Here is a 26,305-nt window from a genome sequence, read left to right on the forward strand (position 1 = left end):
AGTACATACTGTAGAGGAAAGTGGCGTTCACGTTTTGCAAAAACTTCAAGTGCTGTTGTTTTGGATCATGAAGACCACCTGATTTCGTGAATCTGAGATTTGCAGGACTGTCTTTTCTGTTGCTTTGATTTTGAAATGTGAATGGGTCTGGGATTAAGATTACATTGATATTTGTTAAACGCTCAACCAGGCTTAATGGAAATGTCACCTCAACAGGATAGCATTGGACAGAATCGTTCATCATCTTTAACGGGGGAATCCAAAATCTCTGGTTTACCAGCAGAGGCAAAAAAGGTAGTTTGTAAAGTATAATTTGCTAGCTGCCAGTTGACTGTTTGTTAAAACGCAATTAAACAATGTTTATTTAAATTCTAAATGGTATGATATTATAGACGAGACTGTTGCATTAATTTAACACGTGCACTGCCTATTAATATTAGTAATGCTAATAGTTTTAACTTCTGGGTATTCTTGCTTCTTGCAAATTTATGGACAATTCCTTCAGAAAGAAAAGTTATTTACAGTTGTCATCAACATAGTTCTCAGCCTTCACTCTGACTTGGCACCTAGATCAATTTATAAAATAAATACATAAGTAATGACTCCATTCAAAGTATATTTGAGTTCTATGTTTAGTATGGGTTTGTTCTTTACTAGTTGCTGTTGATTTCTCATGCAGCTAACTTGTATGTCTGGTACTTAAGAGGACTAATAGGTTCAAACTGACCGAGGCATGTCCAACTGCATGACATTGGGCAAGTCACTTGACATTCTTGACAGTTTTGTGTGGACAGTATTACAGTTATTGCAAAATTATCATTCTATTTGTACTATAGTAGTTTAGATGGTGTTCTGAAATAATGTTTTTTTTGTTGTTGTTGTTGTTGTTGTTGTAATGGATTGAAATAGTTTTAAAACCAATCCTTGTAGGATATATACTGTAATACACAAAGGTATGTTTGGTTTCCACACAAACCTTGTGTGCACTTGTATGTTGGTGAGATACATTTTTGTTGACCTGAGGCATTTTCTGTTTTGGCGTTACTTATTATTATTATTATTATTATTATTATTATTATTATTATTATTATTATTATTATTATTATTATTGTTATAATTATTTGTCTATGCATATTTATTAAATGGTGTATAATTCAAATATGTTTATTGGATGTACCAGGAGGAATTGAAATATAGCTTTAATGAAACAGACTGTATCAGCTTGCCATGGTTTTCATTTGTGTCTATACGAATATTGATTTTTTTAGATTTGCTTTTTTGCCACTGGGCACTGTGCTTTCCTGAAATTCTTTATACATAGTATCAACGTTTCCATTAGTATTAATAACCTCTAGGCTACAACTTTGATTCAAGTATTTGTTATTCAGCTGCAGATGTTTTTGAATTTGACTTGATTGATACCATGGCCTACAGTAAGTAATTGATACAGCTGTATATTAATCATGTGTTTTCCCTATTGTTTAGTTAAGTTAAGGCTACCCTACCACGACAAGGATTACTAGTGCTGATACACTACGAGTACCGCGACTATAGGCTACTTGGTATTGACTATAATGACATGGGTCCTTAAAACTGAAACCATTTCTTTGTCCTAATTTAGATATTTTTTAGTCAAAATGTAGTTTGTTGTTTATTGTTTTATGCACAGAAAACAAAACGCTGCATCCTCTGCTGAATATTTCACATGCTGTTACCTACAGTGAGCCTGCTGCCCTATAACTGCTTAAATGATCAAATACCACTGGAAATTACCCAGCAATTTCAAAGATTTCTCTGGATTCTTTTTAAAACTTGAATATACAATAATACAATATTTCTTAAATGGGATCTATGAAAGGGTAACTGTTGAAAGGGTAGTTAGACAACTTCTTCACAACCTTCCAACAATTTGGAGGTAATAAAAAAACCTTGAAGTGGCCTCTTGGGATAGTGATACCACATATACCCCTAGGCCACCTACAGGACGCTTAGCACATTACAGCTCCACCCTGGAGCAAAATATGGAGATAATGGAGTTTTATGAAACTTTCATTTAAAAAAGGCAATGTGAGTTAGCTAGAATGATAAAAATGTCTAATATTTTACTTGACATAGGTAAAATATTGAACTGAATTATAAAATTCTACTTTTGTGAGATGAGGTGTTAGGCACTGGAGTTTGTATTAAAAAATATATATTTAATTTGTATTACATTTAGATGTATTTATTTTGGTGATGTAAGTTGAGATAAAGACAATGCTTTTTTTCTTTCATGTAGAAATGGAAGACTCTGGCACAGAGGCGACAGTCTGCACCTTCACTGGTCATTAGCACCGCGCTTAAATCCAGAACAATTTCCAGGTAAGGAAAGAATCAGTTTCTTCTGGTTTTGTTGTGGTGCTTTCAATTACTGTCTCCCTGTAATATATTCTTTATAGTTTTTATTCGCATTACAAGTCACATCAGCTTGTTCTGGTGCAGACTGCATGGCCATCTTCAACAGCACAGCCTGAAATTGCAGGGTCAGTGTCGTTACCACTTGATCCTTAGTTCAGGCACTTTGCTGAGAAGCTCTTTGCATTATTGTGTTTTTAATATAATATAAGTTAATATGACGTTTATGAGTACTGTTAATTTAAGCCAGTTCTACTTTCTCATATACACACATTTCTCATCACTTTTAGGTCATTTATTGTTGTTGTTTGTTTTTTTAATCATTGGTGGTCAGGGGCCCCTTTTAAGATGGTGGCCTATTGCAAGTGTACCTAATCCGGGCCTGGTTGCCTGTACTGTTTTGCAAATAGTATTTTTTTTAAATAGTTGACACCATCTCCTGGTTGTGGTATGTACCTAAAAGTGTTTTTATTTTTCCATAATAATGAACTGAAAATGTCAGTACTGCCTCAATCACCAAGTATATCAGAAACACACATCCCCTGCCATGCCGGAATTCACAATTCGAGCTATCCATATGATGATAAAGTTGATGACCGTAACAACAGTATGTACAGTGGCTTGCAAAAGTTTTGACCCCCCTTGGCATTTTTCCTGTTTTGTTGCCTTACAGCCTGGAATTAAAATGGATTTTTATTTGGATTTCATGTAATGGACATACACAAAATAGTCCAAATTGGTGAAGTGAAATGAAAAAAAATTCTAAAAAATAAATAACGGAAAAGTGGTGCGTGCATATGTATTCACCCCCTTTGCTATTAAGCCTCTAAATAAGATCTGGTGCAACCAGTTACCTTCAGAAGTCACATAAGTAGTTAAATAAAGTCCACCTGTGTGCAATCTAAGTGTCACATGATCTGTCACATGATCTCAGTATATATATACCTGTTCTGAAAGGCCCCAGGGTCTGCAACACCACTAAGCAAGGGGCACCACCAAGCAAGCGGCACCATGAAGACCAAGGAGCTCTCCAAACAGGTCAGGGACAAAGTTGTGGAGAAGTATTGTAATGTTGTTGAAGCTGACACCCTGGGATCCTTCAAGAAGCTGCTTGATGAGATTTTGGGATCAATAAGCTACTAACAACCAAACGAGCAAGATGGGCCGAATGGCCTCCTCTCGTTTGTAAACTTTCTTATGTTCTTATGTTCTTAAGTACAGATCAGGGTTGGGTTATAAAAAAATATCCGAAACTTTGAACATCCCACGGAGCACCATTAAAGCCATTATTAAAAAATGGAAAGAATATGGCACCACAACAGACCACTTTAAGCCGTACACTCCACAGAGCTGGGCTTTACGGAAGAGTGGCCAGAAAAAAAGCCATTGCTTAAAGAAAAAAATAAGCAAACACGTTTGGTGTTCGCCAAAAGGCATGTGGGAGACTCCCCAAACATATGGAAGAAGGTACTCTGGAATTGAGCTTTTTGGCCATCAAGGAAAACGCTATGTCTGGTGCAAACCCAACACCTCTCATCACCCCGAGAACACCATCCCCAGCATCATGCTGTGGGGATGTTTTTCATCAGCAGGGACTGGGAAACTGGTCAGAATTGAAGGAATGATGGATGGCGCTAAATACAGGGAAATTCTTGAGGGAAACCTGTTTCAGTCTTCCAGAGATTTGAGACTGGGACGGAGGTTCACCTTCCAGCAGGACAGTGACCCTAAGCATACTGCTAAAGCAACACTCGAGTGGTTTAAGGGGAAACATTTAAATGTCTTGGAATGGCCTAGTCAAAGCCCAGACCTCAATCCAATTGAGAATCTGTGGTATGACTTAAAGATTGCTGTACACTAGCGGAACCCATCCAACTTGAAGGAGCTGGAGCAGTTTTGCCTTGAAGAATGGGCAAAAATCCCAGTGGCTAGATGTGCCAAGCTTATAGATACATACCCCAAGAGACTTGCAGCTGTAATTGCTGCAAAAGGTGGCTGTACAAAGTATTGACTTTGGGAGGGTGAATAGTTCTGCACGCTCAAGTTTTCTGTTTTTTTGTCTTATTTCTTGTTTCTTTTACAATAAAAAATATTTTGCATCTTCAAAGTGGTAGACGTGTTGTGTAAATCAAATGATACAAACCCCCAAAAAAATCAATTTTAATTCCAGGTTGTAAGGCAACAAAATAGGAAAAATGCCAAGGGGGGTCAATACTTTCGCAAGCCACTGTACAGCATAGTGTAGAATACGAATTAGCAATACATATGTGTGGCAAAGTGGTTTGCAGTGTGGAGGTGCAGGGGTGATGCGGTGACCAATAACAGACAGAAAACGATAATCCAGGTGCAGTGGTGTTTATTTATAATCCAAAAAGTCACTTGACAACTGTAAATAATAATGAATAGTAGTACACAGCGATGGAGTGCGGCCGGTCGGATTAAAGTTGTTTTACCTTGGATTGATCTTTCTTTCACTCTCTCTCATTCCTTTTATCTCAAACCCCGGCAGCACTCTGCTGCTACACTTTTTATACATGTGGCCATCCTCAAATTGCAACCAGTTTGAAGATGGCCACATTCTGCATGTGTTATTTTTGGCAGGGAAAATAATTGTCTGCTTCCCTGCCAATACAGAACCCACATTACTAATGGTACAAAAACATTGTTCTTTTAACGAACACATATAATAATAATAATAATAATAATAATAATAATAATAATAATAATAATAATAATAATAATAATAATAATAACCCCTTCACACTCCAATTTACACTCCAACACAACTCTCTATTGTTAGGAGGACAGCCAGCAAAGCTTCGAAAAGACTTTATAACAGTGCAGGGAGTAGTTTGGAAGATCAGACTTTTTCTGTATTGTATTAGATTTGCTCTCTCAGACTACCTGGTTCCTCACAGCTGCAGTGAATCAAGCCCAGTGAGAAATTTCAGTTACTTTATCAGACCTTCTTTTGTAGGTTTTGACCTGGTTTTCCAAGTCAGAAAAAAGAACTTTTACTGTCAAATACTGCAAAATGACAGGAAAATGTGCTAACAAGACTATCAATTGGATGTACAACATGACTAGCACTAATTCAGTGTGACTAGTCTGCAAGTTGTTTGAATTATTCTGGAGGGATACATGAAAGTTCATCAATATTACCACCACTGATTCTTTCAGGGAAATTGACAGTGAAAATGTGCTTTGAGGTCTGATCTCCAGAATGGCTTCACTTCTGATAATGAAGCGGCTGCTAACCCCTTCCCTTATCGATCTATAGCAGGTCTGTTGTCTTGCCCTCATGAAGCTGACTTTGAGTCATTTTAAATTACAGAGTAAATGTCTGGATTTCCATTTGCTTAACAAATAAACCAGTCATGATAGGGGGCACATTTGTAAACCAAATCTATGCTTCAGTTCTCTATGGGAATACGTAATAATAAAATACAGTATATGTGTGTGAGGGAGAGAGAATAATAGATGGGCTTCAGTGAGTTAAAGGAAATAATTCCATTTAGGGTTTCTGTGACGTCATAAATTACGAGACTGAAAGTCAAGTAAGTTATAAACTGTCACAGAAACCCGAGATGAAATTGTTTTCCTGTAACTCACTGAAGAGACCCATCTGTTATTGTTTATAACACATGGATACTCTTGTGATGCTAATATTAAAGAAGATGAGGTTCAGAAGTACAGTTGGGTTTTTTTAAACGTAGGGTTTCAGTGCTGTGCAGACGTTCTGTGTCGTTATCCGTTACTGCTTCAGCTTTATTTGGATGATAGCCTTTACCTTGTTTTAATTTCTCGATCCTCTCCAGTTTCTCTGAGATACGAATGTACCAGCTTTACATCATTTTTTTAACATATTCTCATTTTGTTGATCATTAATGAACATTTCTGTACTGTGGGTGTTGTCTAGTGATTGAAAAGGAGACATTTTGTGTTTGAATTGAAAGTGAAGGTCTTGAGGAGTCAAGTATATTTTCTCTAGAGGAATGATCACTTTTTTTCGAATGGCTCAGGATGCAAATATAGTCTTCATCCATACAGAATATATCTTTTAGTGCATACAAATCCTAACTTATGTTTGTTTTAACATGTGTACTGAATCTACCCAGATGTACCGAGAACTGAGATTAAAATAGAATTTGAAATGCCCAGTCTGCAGCACTGTGAGAAATCCTTCTGGGCACAAACAGCAGGTTTGGAGGTTTGTTGAAGGTTTTGTCTCTCATTGACGGCCCAACTTGAATTAGACTGAAGTGTCTTTTCAACAGGTTGTTCTTAGCTGTAAATAATCTAAAGAGAATGGACAAATGCTCGCTGGCACAACCACTGTTTGCCTTTTTGAACTATTTCGGGCTTCGGCTGCCCTAGGTATCCCTGCCTTCCCATTGGTATGGCAACAAAGTGAAAGTGTTACTCGAGAGCAAATAGCACAACAAGCTATAACTTGTCTTGAAACTGTCCATTCGAAAAAATAAGACAAATCTTTTGAAGAAAAGTCAATGACGGTGGTATGATATAAAATCTAGAGACACTTTTGTGTTGAATTTAGGAGTAACTGTCTGTTTCGTTTGCAGTAGTGTTTTGAGAATTCGGCAAAATTGTACAGTAGTCCATCTATGACTTCAAACATAAATGAACTAAATGTGAAAAACAACTACAACATTACATGGATCCTTGCCCTTTTACCTTGGTTTTAGGTTTGTACACTGTGAGTATTCTAGTCCAATAGTCATTTTCCATGTATTGAGTCAGGTAGGGATTCTAGATAGTCCTAGGTAATTGCACCCACATTCTTGACCTGCTTAATGTGCTGATATCAATAACAGTGGCATGTATTCATTCCAGGTTTGTTACGTCTGTGTCTGACTCAGGTGGCTGTATAGGCCCTGTAGCAGAAGAAACTGTCACGGGAGAAGGAAATGTTCAGTGAACCAAAATATAAGCAGCATAATGATGCAGAAAGCAAAGCATGGCTTTCAAAGAGCCAGGAATCCTTTAGTCTGCTTGACTTTTGTGAGGTCAAATGCTGATGAACTGTGGCAACAACAGGGGGTTAAATAAGGGTTAAACACTGTTCAGAAACACTGTTAACACTTCTCAATCTAGACTTTGATAATCAACTTATAGTGTATATCGTGTAGATTCTAATGTTGACAGCTATTTCCATGATATGAGGCTGCACCAGCTGCATGACTGTAGGCAGAAAAGCACTTAGTTAGTGGCTTGCATGCTCCTGGCCTGTTCAAACTATGAGAAACTACAGTAAGTCAAGTATACAAATGTCTCGACAATGTCTTCAGTAATTTTGTTTAAAAAACTGAAGTGTAATTTTAAGCTTTTTGTGTGATATTTGCTCCTCCCACTGGGTGAAAACTATGGGTGAAAAGATTTAATAGGGGTCCCCCATTGTTTCCAAGCTGTATGCATGTTGATTTGTGTGTAGACATCAACTGAGTGAGGAAGACAAGGTATGGTTTGATAGTAAGGAATGCAAAAGTTAAAATAAAATAGCAGTAACAAAAATAAAATAAGATGAAGCTAATACAACCGAATATACTGAAAATAAACTGCAATAGATACGAACCAGTGAATATTCTAGAAATATCTCTGTCATCTGTAGAAGACAAGGCTGAGCTGGATAGAAGGGATTTTCAGGGTGTGTCAGGTATGAAGCCCATGACTTTATCCTCAACTTCATCCTTCTTTCATGCTTTTTCCATGACGATCCTCACACCCTTTAAATTTCCAAAGCGGTTTCTTTGTCCAGAAATCTGTAAGCTGGACCAAAGTGGTGAAGAATGTGCATCTGGTAAAAAAAAAAGGTGACTTAATATAAATATTCTGAAAGAAAACAGAGACATTTGACAGGTTACATGGAAGGGCTGGATGAGGTGTTGTTTTATATATATATATATATATATATAAAAATTTATTTATGCATGCTGACAAATATTGTGTCATCCTGTTATAAGCCAGGGGTTAGAGATTTAGCATTCTAGCAGTAAATTATCTCTTTCTCTGCTGGGTGTTTCCATGACTGCTTGTTTTAATATTTCTGACTTTTATTAAGTCAGAAATATTAAAAAAATATGGAGATAATGGTTTGTTTCTGGACCAATGGGAGAGGGAAAGGCTACTTGAGAAAGTTTTTTACGCAATTGGAGAATATTACACACAATGAAAATACATTACCTTTCTCAAAGAAAATGTGATCCCAGTCCCCCTCCCATCAGATTTACTGACACTTTATGGAATCCGATTTCACATTCCTGTAGTGCACTAGTGTCAGATGAATACCCTAACAGCTGAACCATGCCACCCAGTCTCCAGAGGGTAGGCATGTCTCAAAAAACTGTGCAGAAGGTTATCCCTATAGTGAATCAACTTTATCAAAGCTATAAACAGGAAAGGCCTAAACCCTTGAACTGTTTTCTTTGTTTTGAGAAGCACTGCTTGTCTGTGTTTCAAAAGATTAAGGAGTATAACATGAACTCTTTAAAATGTTATGATCTCCATCTTAGAAAAATAGATACATTTCATCTTGAATGGTAGCCAGACAATTACCCTCCCATCTCAAAGTCACTCTGATAAGTCAGTGTGTGTCATTAAATACCAAAATGTGACTTTTACCCAGCTTTAGATTTTTGTGATAACTTTCCTTTTAAAAGCATGTCTTTTAATTGGGTGTTTTTATTTTTTCAGAGAAAGTTGTCTGTCTCCAGTCAACCCGGAGGCATGTCCACTTGTCCAGTCTTTTATCTGTCTGAACCGAGTGTTCGTGATGCATGGCCATGTCCAGCTCAAGACAGGCCTGCAGACGCAAGAGCGACACCTTTTCCTGTTCAGCGACATTCTGGTCATCGCCAAATCCAAGTAAGCTCAAAAGAACTCTTATATTGTCAAACTTCATTCGTCTTTATTCTAACAAAAAATTGATAGAATAGATTAGAACGTACACTAGAAATCCAGTAGATAGCTGTCTGTAAACTGGCGAAACCTTACATGTTAGGACAGGTTTTAAATCCATAAATTGAATCTTAAATTCTAAAGAAGACTATAAAAAAACTAAACCTTTAAACTAGCCATGCATGTTAGACCTGTCTTGACAGTTACCGCTGCAGAAATCAATTTTTTGGAAGAACAAATGTTTCTCCCAGTTTTATTATTTATCCATCTGTCCCAGTATTTTTTGGAGTGCAGTATATAATACAAATTGTGTCTTGGTTCAAAATCACAGCACAATTAATGTATCACAACCAATACAGATTCTGTTTACAGTCAAACAATGATTAAAAGCCTCAATTTGTATTCCATACTTGTATTCCATGCCCTGCGAAGTGTCTGTTAGTCACCCTTTCATTTATATATATATATAACCTGGTAACCCTGGGGGGAGGGGGGGCTGCTCTAGGGTTACGGTTTGGCCTACATTTTTTGGGCCCCCACCTTCACCCCCAAATAAAAAATGTGTTTCTACCAAAAAGCTTTTCATAATCATACTGTAGCCCCTCGCTAAACCGGACATGTTTGTCCAGCATAAGGAGGTGTTGGGTTTAAAAAAATACAATAAAATCACACACACATACATTTATAGTGCTCCATGTATTTTAAATGTAATTAACTTTTAGCTTGCATCCAAACAAAGTTGGTCCTTTTGCTCACAGTTAAGTGTGAACAGCAAGCAAATTGATACATTGCTTCATACCAAATTAACCAGGCCATTTGAAACTGACCCAGTGTGAATGCAGCCTAAGTCATGACAAGATCAGCACTGCTCTTGACTCGGCTCTGTCTATTTGAGTCTTCAGTGTTATGAATCCAGACATAAGAATCATTGGCAACAGTGAAATATACAAATGGCAACTACTTACCTCTGGTATACATAAAATTTGAAACCATGATGCTTTGCAGTCTACAAAACTTGTATTGCTTTTACTTATAGTGTTGCTCTTTTGAACACTATAATAACCCCCCTGCCCGACTTCCTCTACTGGGAACTAATCATTCATATTTGTTAAGGGGTTTCACTCCCAGCAGCCAGCTGGAACTCACCACCTCAGTTCTGAAACTCAATCCACCTTCTGAGTGTCTCAGCTGCTAGCAGTTATCCACCAGGCAACACCTTGCAGTCAGGGTGGCCCTTTCGTATGTGACCAAAGATTAACTAGCAGCATTGTTATTGTTTTCAGATCAACTTCACAATTCAAACTAAAGAACCATGTCCGGATTTGTGAGATGTGGACCGCGTCCTGCACAGACGAGGTGTGTGAGGGCAGCACTAACCACAACCAGTCCTTTGTCATGGGCTGGCCTACCACCAACTGTGTTGCTACCTTCAGGTAGGCATTCAGTGAATATTGCTGACCGCTTACCCTGTCCAATGGCAAGTGACAGCAGTTCAGCAGTAATTCTGTATACTGTACTGCGCTGTATATGCATGCTATATTTCTTTAGATTTCTTGTATTACTTGAGTGTATAATAGACTGTGAATGTTGTTGTTTTCAGTTCGGTGGAACAGAAAGAAAAATGGCTGTCATTTATTAAGAGGTAATGACATTTTAATATGTGTAACATTAGACCTGCTTTTTGAATGTGTTTTATTTTATTTTATTTATTTATTTCATTTATATAGTGACTTTCATACCGAAATATCACAAGGCACTGTACATAAATACATAAAAATACAATAAAATACAAAATATACTACCACTACTACTACTAGTACTACTACTACTACTACTAATAATAATAATAATAATAATAATAATCATTAAAAGCTAGAAATGATGTTGGATTAATACCACTAAGATAAAAATGCCATTTTATAAAAATGTGTTTTAAGTTTAGACTTAAAAATATCCACAGACCCTGCTTCCCTAACACGTGGAGGTAGTGCATTCCATAGTTTAGGGCTCTAAAAGAAAAAGCCCTCCCTCCCGTATTGATTTTATTGACCCTGGGAACAACGAGCAGCCCCGCTTCCTGTGATCTAAGAGTGTGATTTGGGAGAGACGCGGTCATTAGCTCCTGCAAATAGCTAGGTGCTGCTCCATTCAAGGCTTTATCTTTCCAACAGTTCTTATGACATTTTCAGTGTTAGGATTGTTATAAAGTGTAATTTGTAAATTATTTATTTGTTAATTTTTGCATAGCCGAATCACAGAAGAAAAAGAAAAAGATGACCCTAAAAGCATTCCTTTAAAATTGTTGGCAAGAGATGTTGGACATGGTGCATATGTAAGTACTTTATGAAGATAATTCTTCTATTTTCTGTAGCTAAATTAATCCTGTGATTTGACAGAGCCCAAAGAAATGTTAATGTCAGATCCCACCTCAGGGATTGAGTTTTCCACAAGCACTACCTGTCAGCATTAGAGAGACCGATACTGGCCAGACAGCAATCCTTACTGAGGCCTAGTTCCAACCCGTTAGATTCTGTTCTGTTACTGATACAAACAAACAATACTGAATTCAAACATAGCTTTGCATTTCTCAAACACAGTGTGTTTGTATTTAGTGAAATAACAATAAATGTAGATATTAGATGTAAATGAGACAGTTTGATGATACATGCATTTGTATGTACACTCATTCACTTTATACACTTATTCAATAGCACTTTATTGATCGTTAGACACTGCAGTGTTTAAATTCCTTACAACCTTTTTAAAAATGTTCAAAAACACACAGCTCTCTCAAGCCATTCACAAAGCTATCTTAGCATGGGCGCCATGGTATTTAGTCATTGTAACCTGTGGTTGTTTGTAGGTGAAGCCCTTCATATAGGGGGGAAAGGTGCGATAAATTACATTTACAGAGGTTTAACACAAAATTAGAAACATCTCCCATACTATACCGCACTGCTCAGCAGCTGGTGGCATTGTGTAAGAGTGGACAGAATGCATGTGTGCTGGATGAAAAGCAGATACAATAAGTCCAAGTACCCAGTACTGGCATTAAATGAAGTCCCAGAATTTCACCGCTGTGTAGACCCATGGCAACCATGATTCAGATGACTAGTTATTAGAGTGCCCTGGAGAGAACTTGACTATTCCTCTAAACTCTTCCATGTAGAACAAAGTTTGCTGGCCACTGAAGACAAATCCTACTTCCTTTAATCAATCTCAAGAGGGGCAGCCCCCCTGTGTATGTTACATATAGCAGGTGTTGAAAAACATTTTTTCCAAGCCCTCTATGTGGGCAGAAATAATTGACAGTAGGTAGGTATTAGAGTGATAGGTTTTATTTGATGTGTTTGCAAGTGACTACACGTTAAACTGTCTCTGTGTGTTACATGCTGATTCAGACTATGGCTGTATCATGCAGTGGCTTGGCTGATCAATAACTAGGGATCCAGTCAGCCTTTAGCTCTCATTTGTTTTAAGTGCAGGCATAACAGATCCCATGTAGAACATCTTTTGGTAATTTCTTAATCTGTTCTGAGCCCCATAGCATCCGCACAGGTTTTGTTGTATCATTCTGTACACTCTTCTCCCTCATATAGACAGCACTATATGCTACTCCTTCTTCTCCAATACTACCAGACCAGGACCTTTACAGGCTTAAGACACAGATGGTTGTCTATTCAAAGTGTCATTTATGTGTATTGAAAAAAAAAAATTCTGGGGTTTTACATGTTACAGAAATGTATTTTATTTAAGAAATATTTCAACTTTCTGTCTAATACGAAAAACCTGCGGGATGAAACCCAGTGTGGCCTTCTTGTGCAGTGTTCATGTCAAACACAGCATTGCTTGTTGTTGTTAACATTAGGCAGTGGAGCACATTTTATGAACTGTTTTCATGTTGAGTTTTTTTTGTTCCTGTTTCGTCTAAGACTCTGTCGGTTGGGAACACAGACACAGCAGCTGATGCTATCAAGATGGCACTGCAGCAGTTTGGCATTACTGTAAGTTACTGTAAAATTCTCAATCCTAATGACTCATATAGCACAGAAAGTTACATGCACAGCCAGCTCTTTCTCATGCAGAGGTCATCACTGGAGTGTGCTCTTTTTTGCTATATTAATTTTTAGGACTTCCTTAGGGTTTTTTTTGGTAAGTTTAATCCTGCTCTGCTAGCTAACAGCTTGAGAATGTATTGACCTGGTTGTCATTTGATTAGTTTATCAAAGGAATTTCCTGCAAAAAACAAACATACTGGGCATATTTATAAAATAAATCATGTTCAGTTTCAGTAGACACATAAATAAAGTGTAAAACATTTGTTGTTAATATGAAGGTGCATGTGCGTAGTTGTCAGCTGTATTAATAATCCAATCAACCATGTGTGAAATGACTATGGTTTTTATACAGTACCAGTCAAATTTTGAGTACACCTGCTTGAAACCAGGTTTTTCATGATTATCTATGCTTTTAACTGTATAAACTTGTCTATAAACACTTAATATTTCATTATATGATATGTGTACTTATATAAGCTGATAATCATAAGTGAATTGCATTCAAAAATTTAATTTTTAAATGAAAATGTAAATCTTGTCAATTTCAATGAAATGGTCACCCAAAGCAAGGGAATTTCAGGCTGAAGCCCAAGTCAGTTAAAAGTCTGAAATGTGTATAACACGGTGTTAGAACACTGGCCTAAGTATAAAAGTGTCTTTGTTAGATGTTCTCTGAGTTAACTAGCATGTTACCTAATTAACCTTTTGTCACCAATTATTGTTAACAGGTGAGGGTCCATGATTACTATAAATATAGGTAGCATAGGCACAAGTTTGTCATTCCTGAATGTAAGGGAGCAAAAAATGGCAAAATACGCTCAGTTAAGCAAAGAAAATTACTTTAAGAAATGAAGGTCAATCTTTAACTTTGCAAGTGTCTGTAACTGCTGTGGCCAAGACCATCAAAAGATTTGAAGAAACTGGCACTCATGAGGACCGAACAAGGTCAGACAGGCCAAGGATGACCTCAGAATCAGAGAACAAGTTCATTTGAGTCACAAGTCTGCGAAACCGGCGATTACCTGCCCCTGAAATACAAGCTCAGCTAAATGCTACTAGAAGTACAGATCTTTCAACATCAACTGTTCAGAGGAGATTGCGTGAAGCTGGCCTAACTAGAAGAATTGTTGCAAAGAAACCATTGTTAAGAGTGCGGAATAAGAGGAAGAGACTTGCCTGGGCCAAAAAACACAGAAACTGGACATTTGAGGAGTGGAAGTCGGTCTTATGGACCTATGAGTCAAAATTTGAAATATTTGGGTCCAACTGCCGAGTATTTGTAAGACACAGAGAGGGTGAGCACATGAGTTCTGCATGTGTGGTTTCCAATGTCAAGCATGGAGGAGGCAGTGTCATGGTCTCGGGTTGCTTTGCTGGTGACAGAGTTGGTGATCTTTACCAAGTTCATGGCAAGCTCAACCAGCATGGCTATCATAGCATACTTCAGAAGCATGCCATTCCATCAGGATTACGGCTAGTTGAGCAGTCCTTCATTCTTCAGCAAGATAATGACCTGAAACACACCTCAAAGTTGTGCAAGAACTATCTGGCGAAGAAGGAAAATGAAGGACAACTCAATCTAATGAACTGGCCGGTCCAGTCTCCAGACCTCAATCCCGTAGAACTTGTATGAGACGAACTGGACAGAAGAGTCAAAGCAATGCTACCCACAAGTGCCCTACATCTCTGGGAATTGCTGCAGAAGAGCTGGGAAGACATGTCGGGTGATTTCCTGCTGAGACGAATGCCTCGTGTTTGTGAGGCTGTTATTAAGGCAAAGGGTGGCTATTTTGAGGAATCCAAGATTTAGAGACAATTTTCAATTTTCTTGAACATTGCTTTGATACTCCTTATGTTTTGTATTTAAAGAAACATATACGACGTAAAACATTGTCAATTATGAAAAAAACCTAGTTTCCAGCAAGTGTACTCTGAAATTAAAGCATAGAACAAATAAATAATTGGAGATAAAAAAGAAATCGTGGAATCGTTTTGTTCAACAAAAGTTAATCTAAATTTTTGACTCATCAAAGTAGCCACCTTTTGCAGATATAACAGCCGAACACACTCGTGGCATTCTTTCTACTATGGAAATCAAATATTGTTCGAAAAGTTCTTCCCAACACTGTTGCAGAAGTTCCCACAGATGTGTTGCACTTGTAGGTTGCTTTGCTTTCACCCTTCTATCCAGTTCATCCCAAACCAGCTCGATGGGGTTTAAGTCTGGAGACTGTGCTTGCCATTCCATGATTTGAAGCCTACCGTCTTGTTCTTTTCTTCTAAGGTAGTTCTGACATAGCCTGGAGGTATGTTTTAGGTCATTATCTTGCTATAGGATGAACCCCTGACCAACTAGGCGTATACCAGAGGGTATTGCATGGCGCTGCAAAATGCTGTGGTAGCCGTTTTGGTTCAGGGTGCCACTCACTCTGTGCAAGTCGCTGACTCTGGATCCAGAAAAAGAGCCCCAGACCATCACGCTTCCTCCTCCATGTTTGACAGTTGGTGTCACACACCGAAGAACCATCCTTTCGCCTACTCGACGGCGTACAAAAACCCTGCGTGATGAACCGAAGATTTCAAATTTTGATTCATCGGTCCATAAGACATTCTTCCAGTCTTCAGTAGTCCACTGGCGGTGCTTCATGGCCCAGGCAAGCCTCTTTTTCTTATTTTGCCATCTTAGCAATGGCTTTCTTACTGCCACTCGACCTGTCAAACCTGCAGCTCGAAGTCTTCTCTTCACAGTTGAAACTGAGACTTGCTTACTTCGACCAGTTATAATGGTCTGTTTGTCTTCCTTTGTTAATTGCCTTTTTATCACCATTATGATAGCAATATACTACTTCCTGCAGTACAATACTGTCCAAATAATGCTTAAGAGGGTGTAGTAACACAGTCTGTTCCAACACTGCTTTTATACAGACAGAAGGTTTGTAAGTAATCAGCAAAAGTTGGGACACCTGTAGGAATTGTTAGCATCAACTTTCAAGGCTTAATTTACTTCCATTGCTGCAGAACAGCTGTAAGTTGTTAACCCATTACTTGTTCCCTGAAAAAGGCCTTTTTGTATAACTCTGAAATGTACATTATTTTTCAGTTTTTGGTAACCTTAACTTTTTTTTTTTAACCTCTGGCAGTTTACCACTTACCTTTGTACCATTTCAGGTTATTCACTGGACTTGAACTGCTTAACTTTCTATAAAAACTGGGGTGTTCTAAAACTTTTGACCGGTAGTGTATATATGATTTCCTACTGCAGGGTTGTGTAAAAGACTACCAGCTTTGGGTCAGCTCAGGCAAAGAAGATGCTCCATATCCCCTTATTGGTAAGTACACTTTAAATAAACCCAAAGATAATCTTAGCCACTAAAAGTGCTTGAGATAAGAGCAGGCAAACCTTATATATATAATGGTTAGCAAACCTCTTTCTTTAGCCTTATAACATCTTATCCAATTAAGGGTGAACAAAACAACTCTAAATAAGGGTTGGAAGTTGGAACCATAAACTTCCACAGGTCAGAACAAATGCTGCTGCAATGGAAAAATACTTTTGGGCCAATACAGGTCTTAAAATGAAGATGATTTTGTGCTGTCTGAATGACTTGCCAAGGATAATCAGGCCTGTATCCCTCCCTCTGTACTTCCAGGGCACGAATATCCCTTCAGTATCAAAATGAGTCACATGCGTGGGCCGCATGCACAGCTGCCAGTAGGGATCAAGGACACAGCCTTCCCTCAGGACCTCAAGAGGACCCTCCTTCTGCAGCAGCTACCCCTGGAGACACAGTGCCAGTTCATACTTAAGCCCAGATGCTTGGCCGCATCCCAGCAATTAACAGGTAAGCCCTACTGTACCTCACAGAGGACCCATTCACTCAGAACACTGAAAATTGTATGCCTGTTCGGGAGGCGGGGCCCAGCAAATAATTCAAATCACATGAGGCACGTTTGGGAGTTACTCAAAAACATTTCTGTGTTTTTAAGGAGAAGTTAAGAAGCTGGGATTTCTAAACTGGACCTCAGGGGAGAGAAAACTATTTCAAGATAACGCAATCTGTTTTCTCAAATTCCTACAGACTTAGTTTAGTTTAGTCAATTTACATTTGTCTTTTTTTTTATTATAAACCAGCAATAGTACCCATTACGTAAAAAAAAAAAAAATAGAGTACAACTTTTATTATATTTACTTGCTGAGCCATGTCTGCATGGTTCTCCATTTATAAAGTGGCTTGACAAAACAAGTAGCCCACAAGCAGGTAGAGCTTATCTTATTCTACCATAGCAACTGCTGGCAAACAAATACTGAAATCGTGGTTTGTTTAAGTCTTAATGGAAATGATTGCCCCAACTACCCCCCATCATCTCCCTTAGGGCCCAGCCAAAAATCCTCTAAGAGGAAAAGGTCGATTATCAACTGGGCCTTCTGGCGTGGCTCTGGGACTCAGCTTGACAGCATGCCTCTTTCTCCAAATCCTCCCACGCCGGGCAGACTCTTTGGGCTGCCACTGCAATCCATCTGCGAGGGTGACAAGCTGCCCAAGCCAGTCATGGTAAGGAGAACCCACTGAGTGTAGAGTGACTCCTCACTTCACTGAAATGCCAGATGTTTATCAAATTCTTCACAGTGCTTTTAGTCCTAACCCCGTGACACTGAGTTACGTTTGACAATTTACTCTTAGTGTGATTTATTTACGCTATAATTGATGTGGTGTAACAACTACACGTGTCATGTCTAAAATTAAAATTTTGTAATCGCACATAACCATCTATGTCTTATGAAGTAGAGGTCATGTCACTTAATGTAAAATTCTGTCTATCAGTTTAAAATCGAAAGTATTAGAACAGGATAGAATTTGCACATGTTGGGTGGCGGGATTTAGCCAAGGCAAGATTCACCTTGGTTAACATAACCACAGTTTAATACCGCTAATGTTACTGGCATAATGGGAAAAGTGGCTCTTACTGGACCATCAGCACCACTGTTGCCGCACTTGATACTCACTGAAGATCTGAACCATCTAACCAACCAAGTACTGATTGGGCCCAACTCTGTTAAGCTTCTGGTATAACAGGTACATTTCAAAAGCCAAGAGACTCACATTTTCCACACTGTTTCTACAGTAGTTCATGTTGTCAGGGACCGAAATGTATAATTTGTATTCAGTGATATTAAGAGGCGTTAGCACTGATTGGACATGGGTTATTGTTCAGTCACAATAAGAAGCTCATTGTGCTAGTGTCATACTTCCAGGTAACAGTGCAGACAGAGTGTAAGGTTTCACATACTCTGGTTTGTACAGTAAACCAATAAAATACTTCTCAAGGTAATTTTATACTTGAATATATACCTATTCTATACATTATGGCATAACTTTAAACATGCCTTAAACATAAGCTGTAATTAGACAATGATGTATTTTATTTTTTAATAATACTACTAATTAAAACAAGCTAAAGCAGTGGTCTCTAGTTCATGACAGTGTACATACACAAAGACCCCCATAGCCTGACTGATACATTTATATTGTGCACAATTCATATGTAAATCTCCTGTGTGGAGCAGTAGCTCTGAGGATGAGACAATGTAAGGGTAAATTATTGAAAGTCTTTGAATTATGATGAGTTAACCCTTTACCTGTAGCTATTGTAACAAAAACGATTATTACAGTACCTCCTTGCAGCAGTAGATTAAATTGCTAGTTGTAGCTTTATTTTTTTTTTAGTTATCAGAACTGGGTTACATGCCAATATCAAAGGTTGCTAATAAGAGGAAATAATAGCTAGTCTAAAACTGGTGAAGGTTAAAATATTTTTTTTTTTTTTTTTTTACCCCTCTCTGATTTTAAGGACATGCTGGGCTTTCTTTTTCAAGAGGGTCCGTTTACCAGGGGCATTTTCAGACGGTCTGCTAACGCAAAAGCCTGCCGAGAATTAAGGGACAAGCTGAATTTGGGAGCTGAAGTGCTTGTTGCCTGTGAATCTGTCTTCGTGACGGCTGCTGTGCTCAAGGTATTTCAAAGGCTTTTGGCAGCTCAATCAGAAATAATTAAAGGGCATTCACACCCATGGTATTTATTATTTCCACATCTGCTCACATCAGTGAAGTTTAATAACATCCAGTGTTACATATTAATGATAGAAATACCATTAGTGTTCCTGGGATGTTTTGTTAAGCTTGCTCCTGACAGGCTGCAGACTCCTTATTCTTTGATCATCTATCATTTGGTCTGCCTTAGCACTGAGCTTTTCTTAAACCATCCCCTGTGTAAATGCCATGCTGTGGGTGGCAGAGACCTGAAAGTACTGGAGGGGGGAATGGCTGAATGATAAGTTAATAGGCTAATGAGGGAATAAAATAATTCACGTTACGTTTGTAAAGAGCTTGGCAAAGCATTTGTGCTTTGATCTAAACACTCAGGGTATTCGGTTACTGCATTCAGAATCGCATTTGTTTTTAGTTCTGCCTACTTATAAGGGTGTAAAGAAAATACATGTAATTTTTGCTTCTAGAACATATACAAATAATAGAGTAATTTCAGTAGTCTGTCATCAGCCACTTAGGTGTGGCAAGGTAAACCAGAACACCCTAAAGGAAAAAAAGTCAACCAATTCTGATTTATTTTGCACACTTCTTTAACTTTTTATGCAGAAAGTTTAATGTCTGTTCTAGTTTTGCTTAGTTTTTTTTTTTTTTAAATTGTGTTTAATCTGCATCAGAAAAATTGACATTTGCCCGCATTTCAAATAGTTATTTTAAGTGTCTTGTGTTCTTAAATCAAGCTTTAATTTGATGACCTGTCGATATTTGATGGGTTTAAAATGTACATTTCACATTCTAGTTTTCCTTGTCAAACAGGACTTTCTCCGGAACATTCCTGGCAGCATCCTTTGTGTAGACTTCTATGAGAAGTGGGTCAACGTGATAGACAAAGAGAGTCATGAAGAGAAGATCCAAGTCGTACAAAGGTAATTTTTAGTCACACAAGACATGGGGCAGGATTTTCAAACACCAAGAGAGTTTAACACTGGAGTTATCATTTACTAACTTTTGAAAATCCTGCCCATGGTTCCGCAATATGTCATCCATAATTTAAGACATTTTTAAAGCCATTGTTCACTATGCGTAATATTAACGTTCGTGAAAGCAACGGATTGGTGAATATTGCAAACATTTCAAGATTGCACAATGCAACAAATAACGCTGAATGAAAAGTTTACTTAACCTAAAGAGTGCGTATCCCTATCATAACTACTGACTGCTGAATAGTGCTAATGCCTACTATACAATTTCTGTTTCCACTTGTATAATAGATACTGTAATTTTCCACATTGAATAGTAGTTTGAATGCTATTAATGAATAATACTGATGTAAAAACCCCGGCTTAATACAACCGAAAAAGGATGAAAAACTTTTAGTAACCGAAGATCTTAGTATATTCTGTGTGCTTCTCTTACAGGCTTATGGAACAACTCCCTAAAACAAACGTGCTCCTGCTGCGGTATCTCTTTGGAGTCCTGCACTGTATTGAGCAGCAGTCCGAGGAGAACCGGATGAACGCATTCAACCTGGCAGTTTGCATTGCTCCCAGCATGCTCTGGCCTCCTTCTACTTCAAGTCCAGAGACTGAAAGTGAAGTCACAAAGAAGGTAAATAATTTGTAAACAGAACCAATAGAGATTAAACTATATTCATATACCATTGGGCATGGGTTGCATGTCACGCAGTGAGCCAGGCCATTCATTGCTTCATTTGTTTTTTATACAGCAGAGAAAACACCGCACTTTCCCATTCATCAACCACAAACAACGCCAGAACTGTATATATCTTTTGTTTTTTAGAATTTATTTGGTATCCGGACATAAAAGTAATTAAAAAGAAAAAGCTGAAAACACTTGATTTTAGGTTTTCCAATGTATAGTACAATGCAACGTAACCTTTCCACTGCAACACTTTATTAAGGCAACTTGACAAGAATCAACACAAGGTCGGGGTGAAATTATTTATTGTGTATATATGAATGTTTCTTTACATGTTACATATAGAGTGGCAGAGGTTTTGTAAACGGAAACACCTTGTAGTTACTAAGTGGTAGTCATGACAACAGTAACTAATACAAAATGAATAAATGAATAATAAACAAATGAAGTACATGTGAGTTACTGGCTCTCCATGTTGGCCCTATTGACAGAGTCGTGGCAGTTTTATATTTTTGGTACAAACACTGTTGGTCTGCAGGTGCACAGTTCAGTTATACTTAAGCAAAATCAAAAGGTAGCCATCCTCGAGCTGGTCCATTGTTAGTATCAGTAAAAAAGATTTGTTGGAACTTATAAAAAAGAGGATGTACTGTCCAGATTGAGACGCTGGCAGAAACATGCCATAAAAACGAATAAGCTTAGAAGCAGATGCAAAGCATAACGTGTTTATTGTCAAGTAGCCGTAAGGTGAGCAAACTGCTATTAATATCGGTCTCTGTAAGTCGCCTTGGATAAAGGCATCTGCTAAATAAACAAATAATAATAATAATAATAATAATAATAATAATAATAATAATAATAATAATAATAATAATAATAATAATATCATGTTGTAAGTTAACTAATAGACTATTTTGTGATTTCAGATTTCCATGCTTGTACAGTTTATAATAGAAAACTGCAGCAAGATTTTCAGAGAAGACATTGATTCAGTGTTTGCAAGCATGCCAAGGAAAAGCATCAGCGGTGATCATGGCTCAGGTAAAACAAATGTTCTGTTTCAGAACTGTTGGCATCATTAATTAAGTTGTATTAAGAAGCTGACAGAGGTTTCCGTCAAGGTTCATTCAAATTAGCTGGGACCAGATCCATCTCTACATTTTAAATGAGATGTATACTCTGCAGTTGATGCCACGATGAGAAGTATATGTTGATGTTTATTTTATTTATTTTTATGTTTAACCCAAACCCTAACCCTAATTACAAAATTGTAAGGGTTGTTATAATAAAGTTTACAAAGTTTGTAAAACCTTTTTAACTATTTAACCTATGAGAATGTAAACACTCATCATTTATTTATTTGATCAGTTTTGTGAATAGGGACCACAATTCTAACACAAAAAACTACAGCGGGCAGGTGTCTTTTTGCTTTGTTTTTACAATGCACATTAAATTGGATTTGCTGTTCACTCACTAACATTCCAGTGAGTAGTTTGCTTTTGTGGGAACACCCTCTTCCTCCAACCTGAAAATGTACTTTCCACTTTATCAACTTATGAGTTCTAAAAAAATGTATAACTTTGTCAAAGTTACTCCAAGCTGAAGCTTGGTATATATGTAATCTTCAAGCTTTGTTATAGCTCAAGAGGTTAACCTTCAAAAATGACATATTTTAAAGTTGTATTAAGAAGCTTATTTAACTGGGTGCTTAGTGCAATGAGTTAAATAACTACAGATTACAACTTTGACATATAAAGGAAATCTGCCTGGGTGTAACTAACAATTTCAACTATAAACAGGAAGCTGAGATGTGTTTTTTTTTAATACTATAAATTCGCTTCTTAAATACTCAAGTGGATAAACATATTTGTTGTTAAAACATAAATGTCTTACTGGAATCATAAGGTGCTATATTGGTAGAGCTGTGCCAAGCCTGCTTATTTTAGGTATAATTGTACTGTAAAAGTATTGGTCAGTATTATACCAGATCTAAATTCAGAAGTTAAACATATTGCTCTTGTATTTTGCCAGTGTTGGTCATGGGAAGTGGCTTCAAGGAGGCTGCATGGTATTACATGCACAATGAGAAAGATTTGGGAAATATGATGTCAGCAATAAAGAAAATCTGTCAATGACAATGCATTTTATCTTTGTTCTAGATGTTTCGTCATCCCAGATGAATGGCTCTTCATACGATAGTTTAGAAAATGAGCTGAATTATGATGTAGATTCTCCTTTTTCGGATCTGCAGCATAAACGTGGGCAAGATAACCGAAGCAGGGACTCTGTCATTACCTTAAGCGACTGTGACTTAGACCAGCCAGAGAATGAAAACATTCATCTACAGCTGCCCCCTTTGTCAAGAACAAGGAAGTTTTCTCCTGAGGCGCATCAAAACAGGCCCCACGGAGAATATTTGGAGATGGACTTGCTCTGCCCAGTGGGATTAAGGCGACACAGACGCTGCTCTGAACCAACAATAGGTCTCCAACCTTCTAACTTCGATCAGCACTTTGAGCAACATGAGGTTATAACACGCAAAGCCAGCTACGATGCAGTACTTACAAACAATGAAGAGGACTATATCAAACAGCTTCGCACCTTACAGCTGAAGGGCCAGGAACTCATCAAACGCAGCCTGAACATGGTCATCGAATTGGGGAATCCAAGTCCTTCCAGTCCTAGTGATGATGGGAAAGACTTGCAAAAAACTTCTAGGCTTAATCTTAAACAGCCTCCTCCATTGAGACTTAACCTCTGCTCGACCACCTGCAGCTCCAGTTTGTCTTCTCCAGGCACCTCCCTATCTAGGTCCTCCATGAGTTCCTTGGACAGCGCCTTCTCCCAATACTCTTGACTACACAGTGTTCGCTCCCACAGAGCCCTGTGTCTGCAGTGAATCTTTAACACTGAAGAGTCAAGGGGACTGCTCTCCTCGTTCGCTTACCATTAAACAGTTATCACACCAGCTGTCCCCCAGTCAACATTCTGATTTGACCATGTGTTCCTCTCCTAAGCCAGAACAGAGCAAGCTAGCTGGCTCGCTAAAGGAAAGCCACGAATTGGTGTCTCAGAGGAGCCCCCTCACTCTGCACTCTAATAGATGGATGAAGAGAACTACACCTTCCATGAGAAGTTGGTCTTTCCGTAAAAAGGAAAGTAGGAGCAAAAATGGAGAAAAAAACGAAAGCCCTGCCAGGTCCCCGGTTTCTGACAAGCCAAAACCTCCAGCAGGAACAGTTTGTCAGGAAAGTAAAAGACAAGCCCGTTTGGCCTCTGTGCCTAAAAAAACAGCAAATGAAACAAATATAAAACAGCACTGCCCACCCTCCTACCAGGAAGCTATCCATCAAATGCAGCAGAATCCCTTTTATCAAGATGTGCCAAAAGAAGAGGGACTGACTGTAAAGACACTTAGGTTGCTGCATGAGAGCGAGGGCAGCAAGGCTGGCAAGAAGCAGGTGCACAGTTCAAGTCCTGCAACACTGAAACTTGACAAGAGGTTACCTGCAGGTAATAGTCACATCCCACAAACAGTGTTTTATGGACAGAGCGCTTGCTTGGGTGTTTATCCCATGAGGGGTCAGCAGTCCTTTATTTTAGCAGAGGATCGTCCGAAGAGCCTGGCTGCACACCGTTGCTCAGAGCCGGAAGTCTATTTTGCTGCAGGTGATTGGACCTCCTCTCTGGAGAACCGTCAGAGATTGGCGGGCCAGGAAAGCAACAGCATAACAGCAGAGAGCTCTCAGGATGTTAAATGCAAAATATCCAATACAGACCCTCATTGTAATGATATGGAGTCTGTGAGTTGCAAAGTGGAGCCTAAATTTTGCTTATCTCAAACTGCCACCAAGGCAGTCAGGGAATATTTCCTCCAAACAGATGTTGAGAACTGCTTGCAGAAAACACAGGAAGTTACTAATGGAGTGATTCAAAGCAAAAAAAAGTGGCAAAATAATCAATGCAGTGACCCAAAATTTGAAGACTTTGACCAAATGTTTTTCGCTGAAGAGTCTTATGTCTAAATGAAATGAAGGAATAACTATATTGTAAATGTACTGTAAGTAACTGACACAAATGAACTGCCCTTTTACAATGTAAATCTAGGAGAACAGTTTTAAAATGGTAAATCTATGTTAACTTTGGATGCTTTTCAATGAGTATGTTGTGATGTTTGCAGTTTAATATAATTTAATTATAATTTTTTTGTTTTTTAAGAATTTAAAATGGTATACATCTGTGTATGAAATGCTGCAGTAAGCTGGGCTGTAGTTGTATAAGCTGTAAGAAATTAATGCGTATTTTTGTACTTGCAAGTCCTGCTGCTGATTGATAAAAACAAAAAAAAATGCTGCAAACGAGCACCGTTTCTACTGAGTACATCTGTTGTAATGTAACTGTATTCTGGTGTACATTCATTTGAAACTGTATTAGCTGTGTGTAAACCTAAAATAAAGCAAAAATCAGCAGACGTTTCTGTAAAGTATCAAGTGCTGAAATCTGTTTTTAACTGAAAAGCACTTTCAAGTTCTGTTGTATAAGCCCATATTTGTTTTTTGTTACAATCCTTGAGCAAAATATACTGAGAACCTCTTAAGAGCCATGAATCCCTGTTAACCAACCCATAGAGTGCTCTTCAATTGTCCAAAGACAGACAATAGAGTTGCGTCAGCAAAATGCTCCAGTGGTGAGTCATGTAATATACTTGCAGCAAAGACTGTATATTGAATTAAATATTTTTTTTTTTTTAATTGTTCATGTTAGGGAGAAGTGTAAGCATTGGCTGCATTATCAAGTACAATATAGGCATACTGTACTACCTGTTCTAAGCTAACCCTTGACTACATCACTAGCAAGCAGCCCATACTTTTGATAGCTCTATGAGAACCAACAAACTAACCTGGAATTGCAACTCTGGACATCTGTTTTTTGCACAGCCATCTGTAAAAACAAAGATAAAGTAATTTCCCCAAAAAATTATTCAACTTGGAAAGCTAGAGTGCCTTTGCATAGTTTTAAGGGAGAGTCCCTTATATAATTGTACCATATTAAAAGCAAAGCAAAGTATATTAAAGCTTAATACAGTTACACGGCAAAACATAAGTAAGAATCGTAAAGCACAGAGGGATATGGTTAAAGAACATGGCAAACCATGTTAAGTGTCTTAACATGCGTTAAAGTGCCTGCCCCTGTGTGCATTTTGTGTTGTGTGTTAATGCTGGTGTATAGTCATTGG

General features: G+C 38.0%; 1 protein-coding gene across 1 annotated transcript; it reads left to right on the forward strand.

Annotated features, from left to right (window-relative positions):
* On the forward strand, nucleotides 1–26,305 carry LOC121327627 (rho GTPase-activating protein 20-like). The gene is given in 16 exon segments (XM_041271741.1): nucleotides 1–294; nucleotides 2,279–2,361; nucleotides 9,106–9,276; nucleotides 10,593–10,742; nucleotides 10,910–10,951; nucleotides 11,557–11,641; nucleotides 13,242–13,313; nucleotides 16,630–16,696; nucleotides 17,018–17,209; nucleotides 17,742–17,920; nucleotides 19,218–19,379; nucleotides 20,227–20,336; nucleotides 20,829–21,018; nucleotides 21,996–22,110; nucleotides 23,229–23,923; nucleotides 23,925–26,305. Coding segments are annotated over 16 exon segments (3,582 nt in total). The 5' UTR covers nucleotides 1–195; the 3' UTR covers nucleotides 25,095–26,305.

Source organism: Polyodon spathula, chromosome 15, assembly GCF_017654505.1.
Source record: "Polyodon spathula isolate WHYD16114869_AA chromosome 15, ASM1765450v1, whole genome shotgun sequence".
NCBI lineage: Eukaryota > Metazoa > Chordata > Actinopteri > Acipenseriformes > Polyodontidae > Polyodon > Polyodon spathula.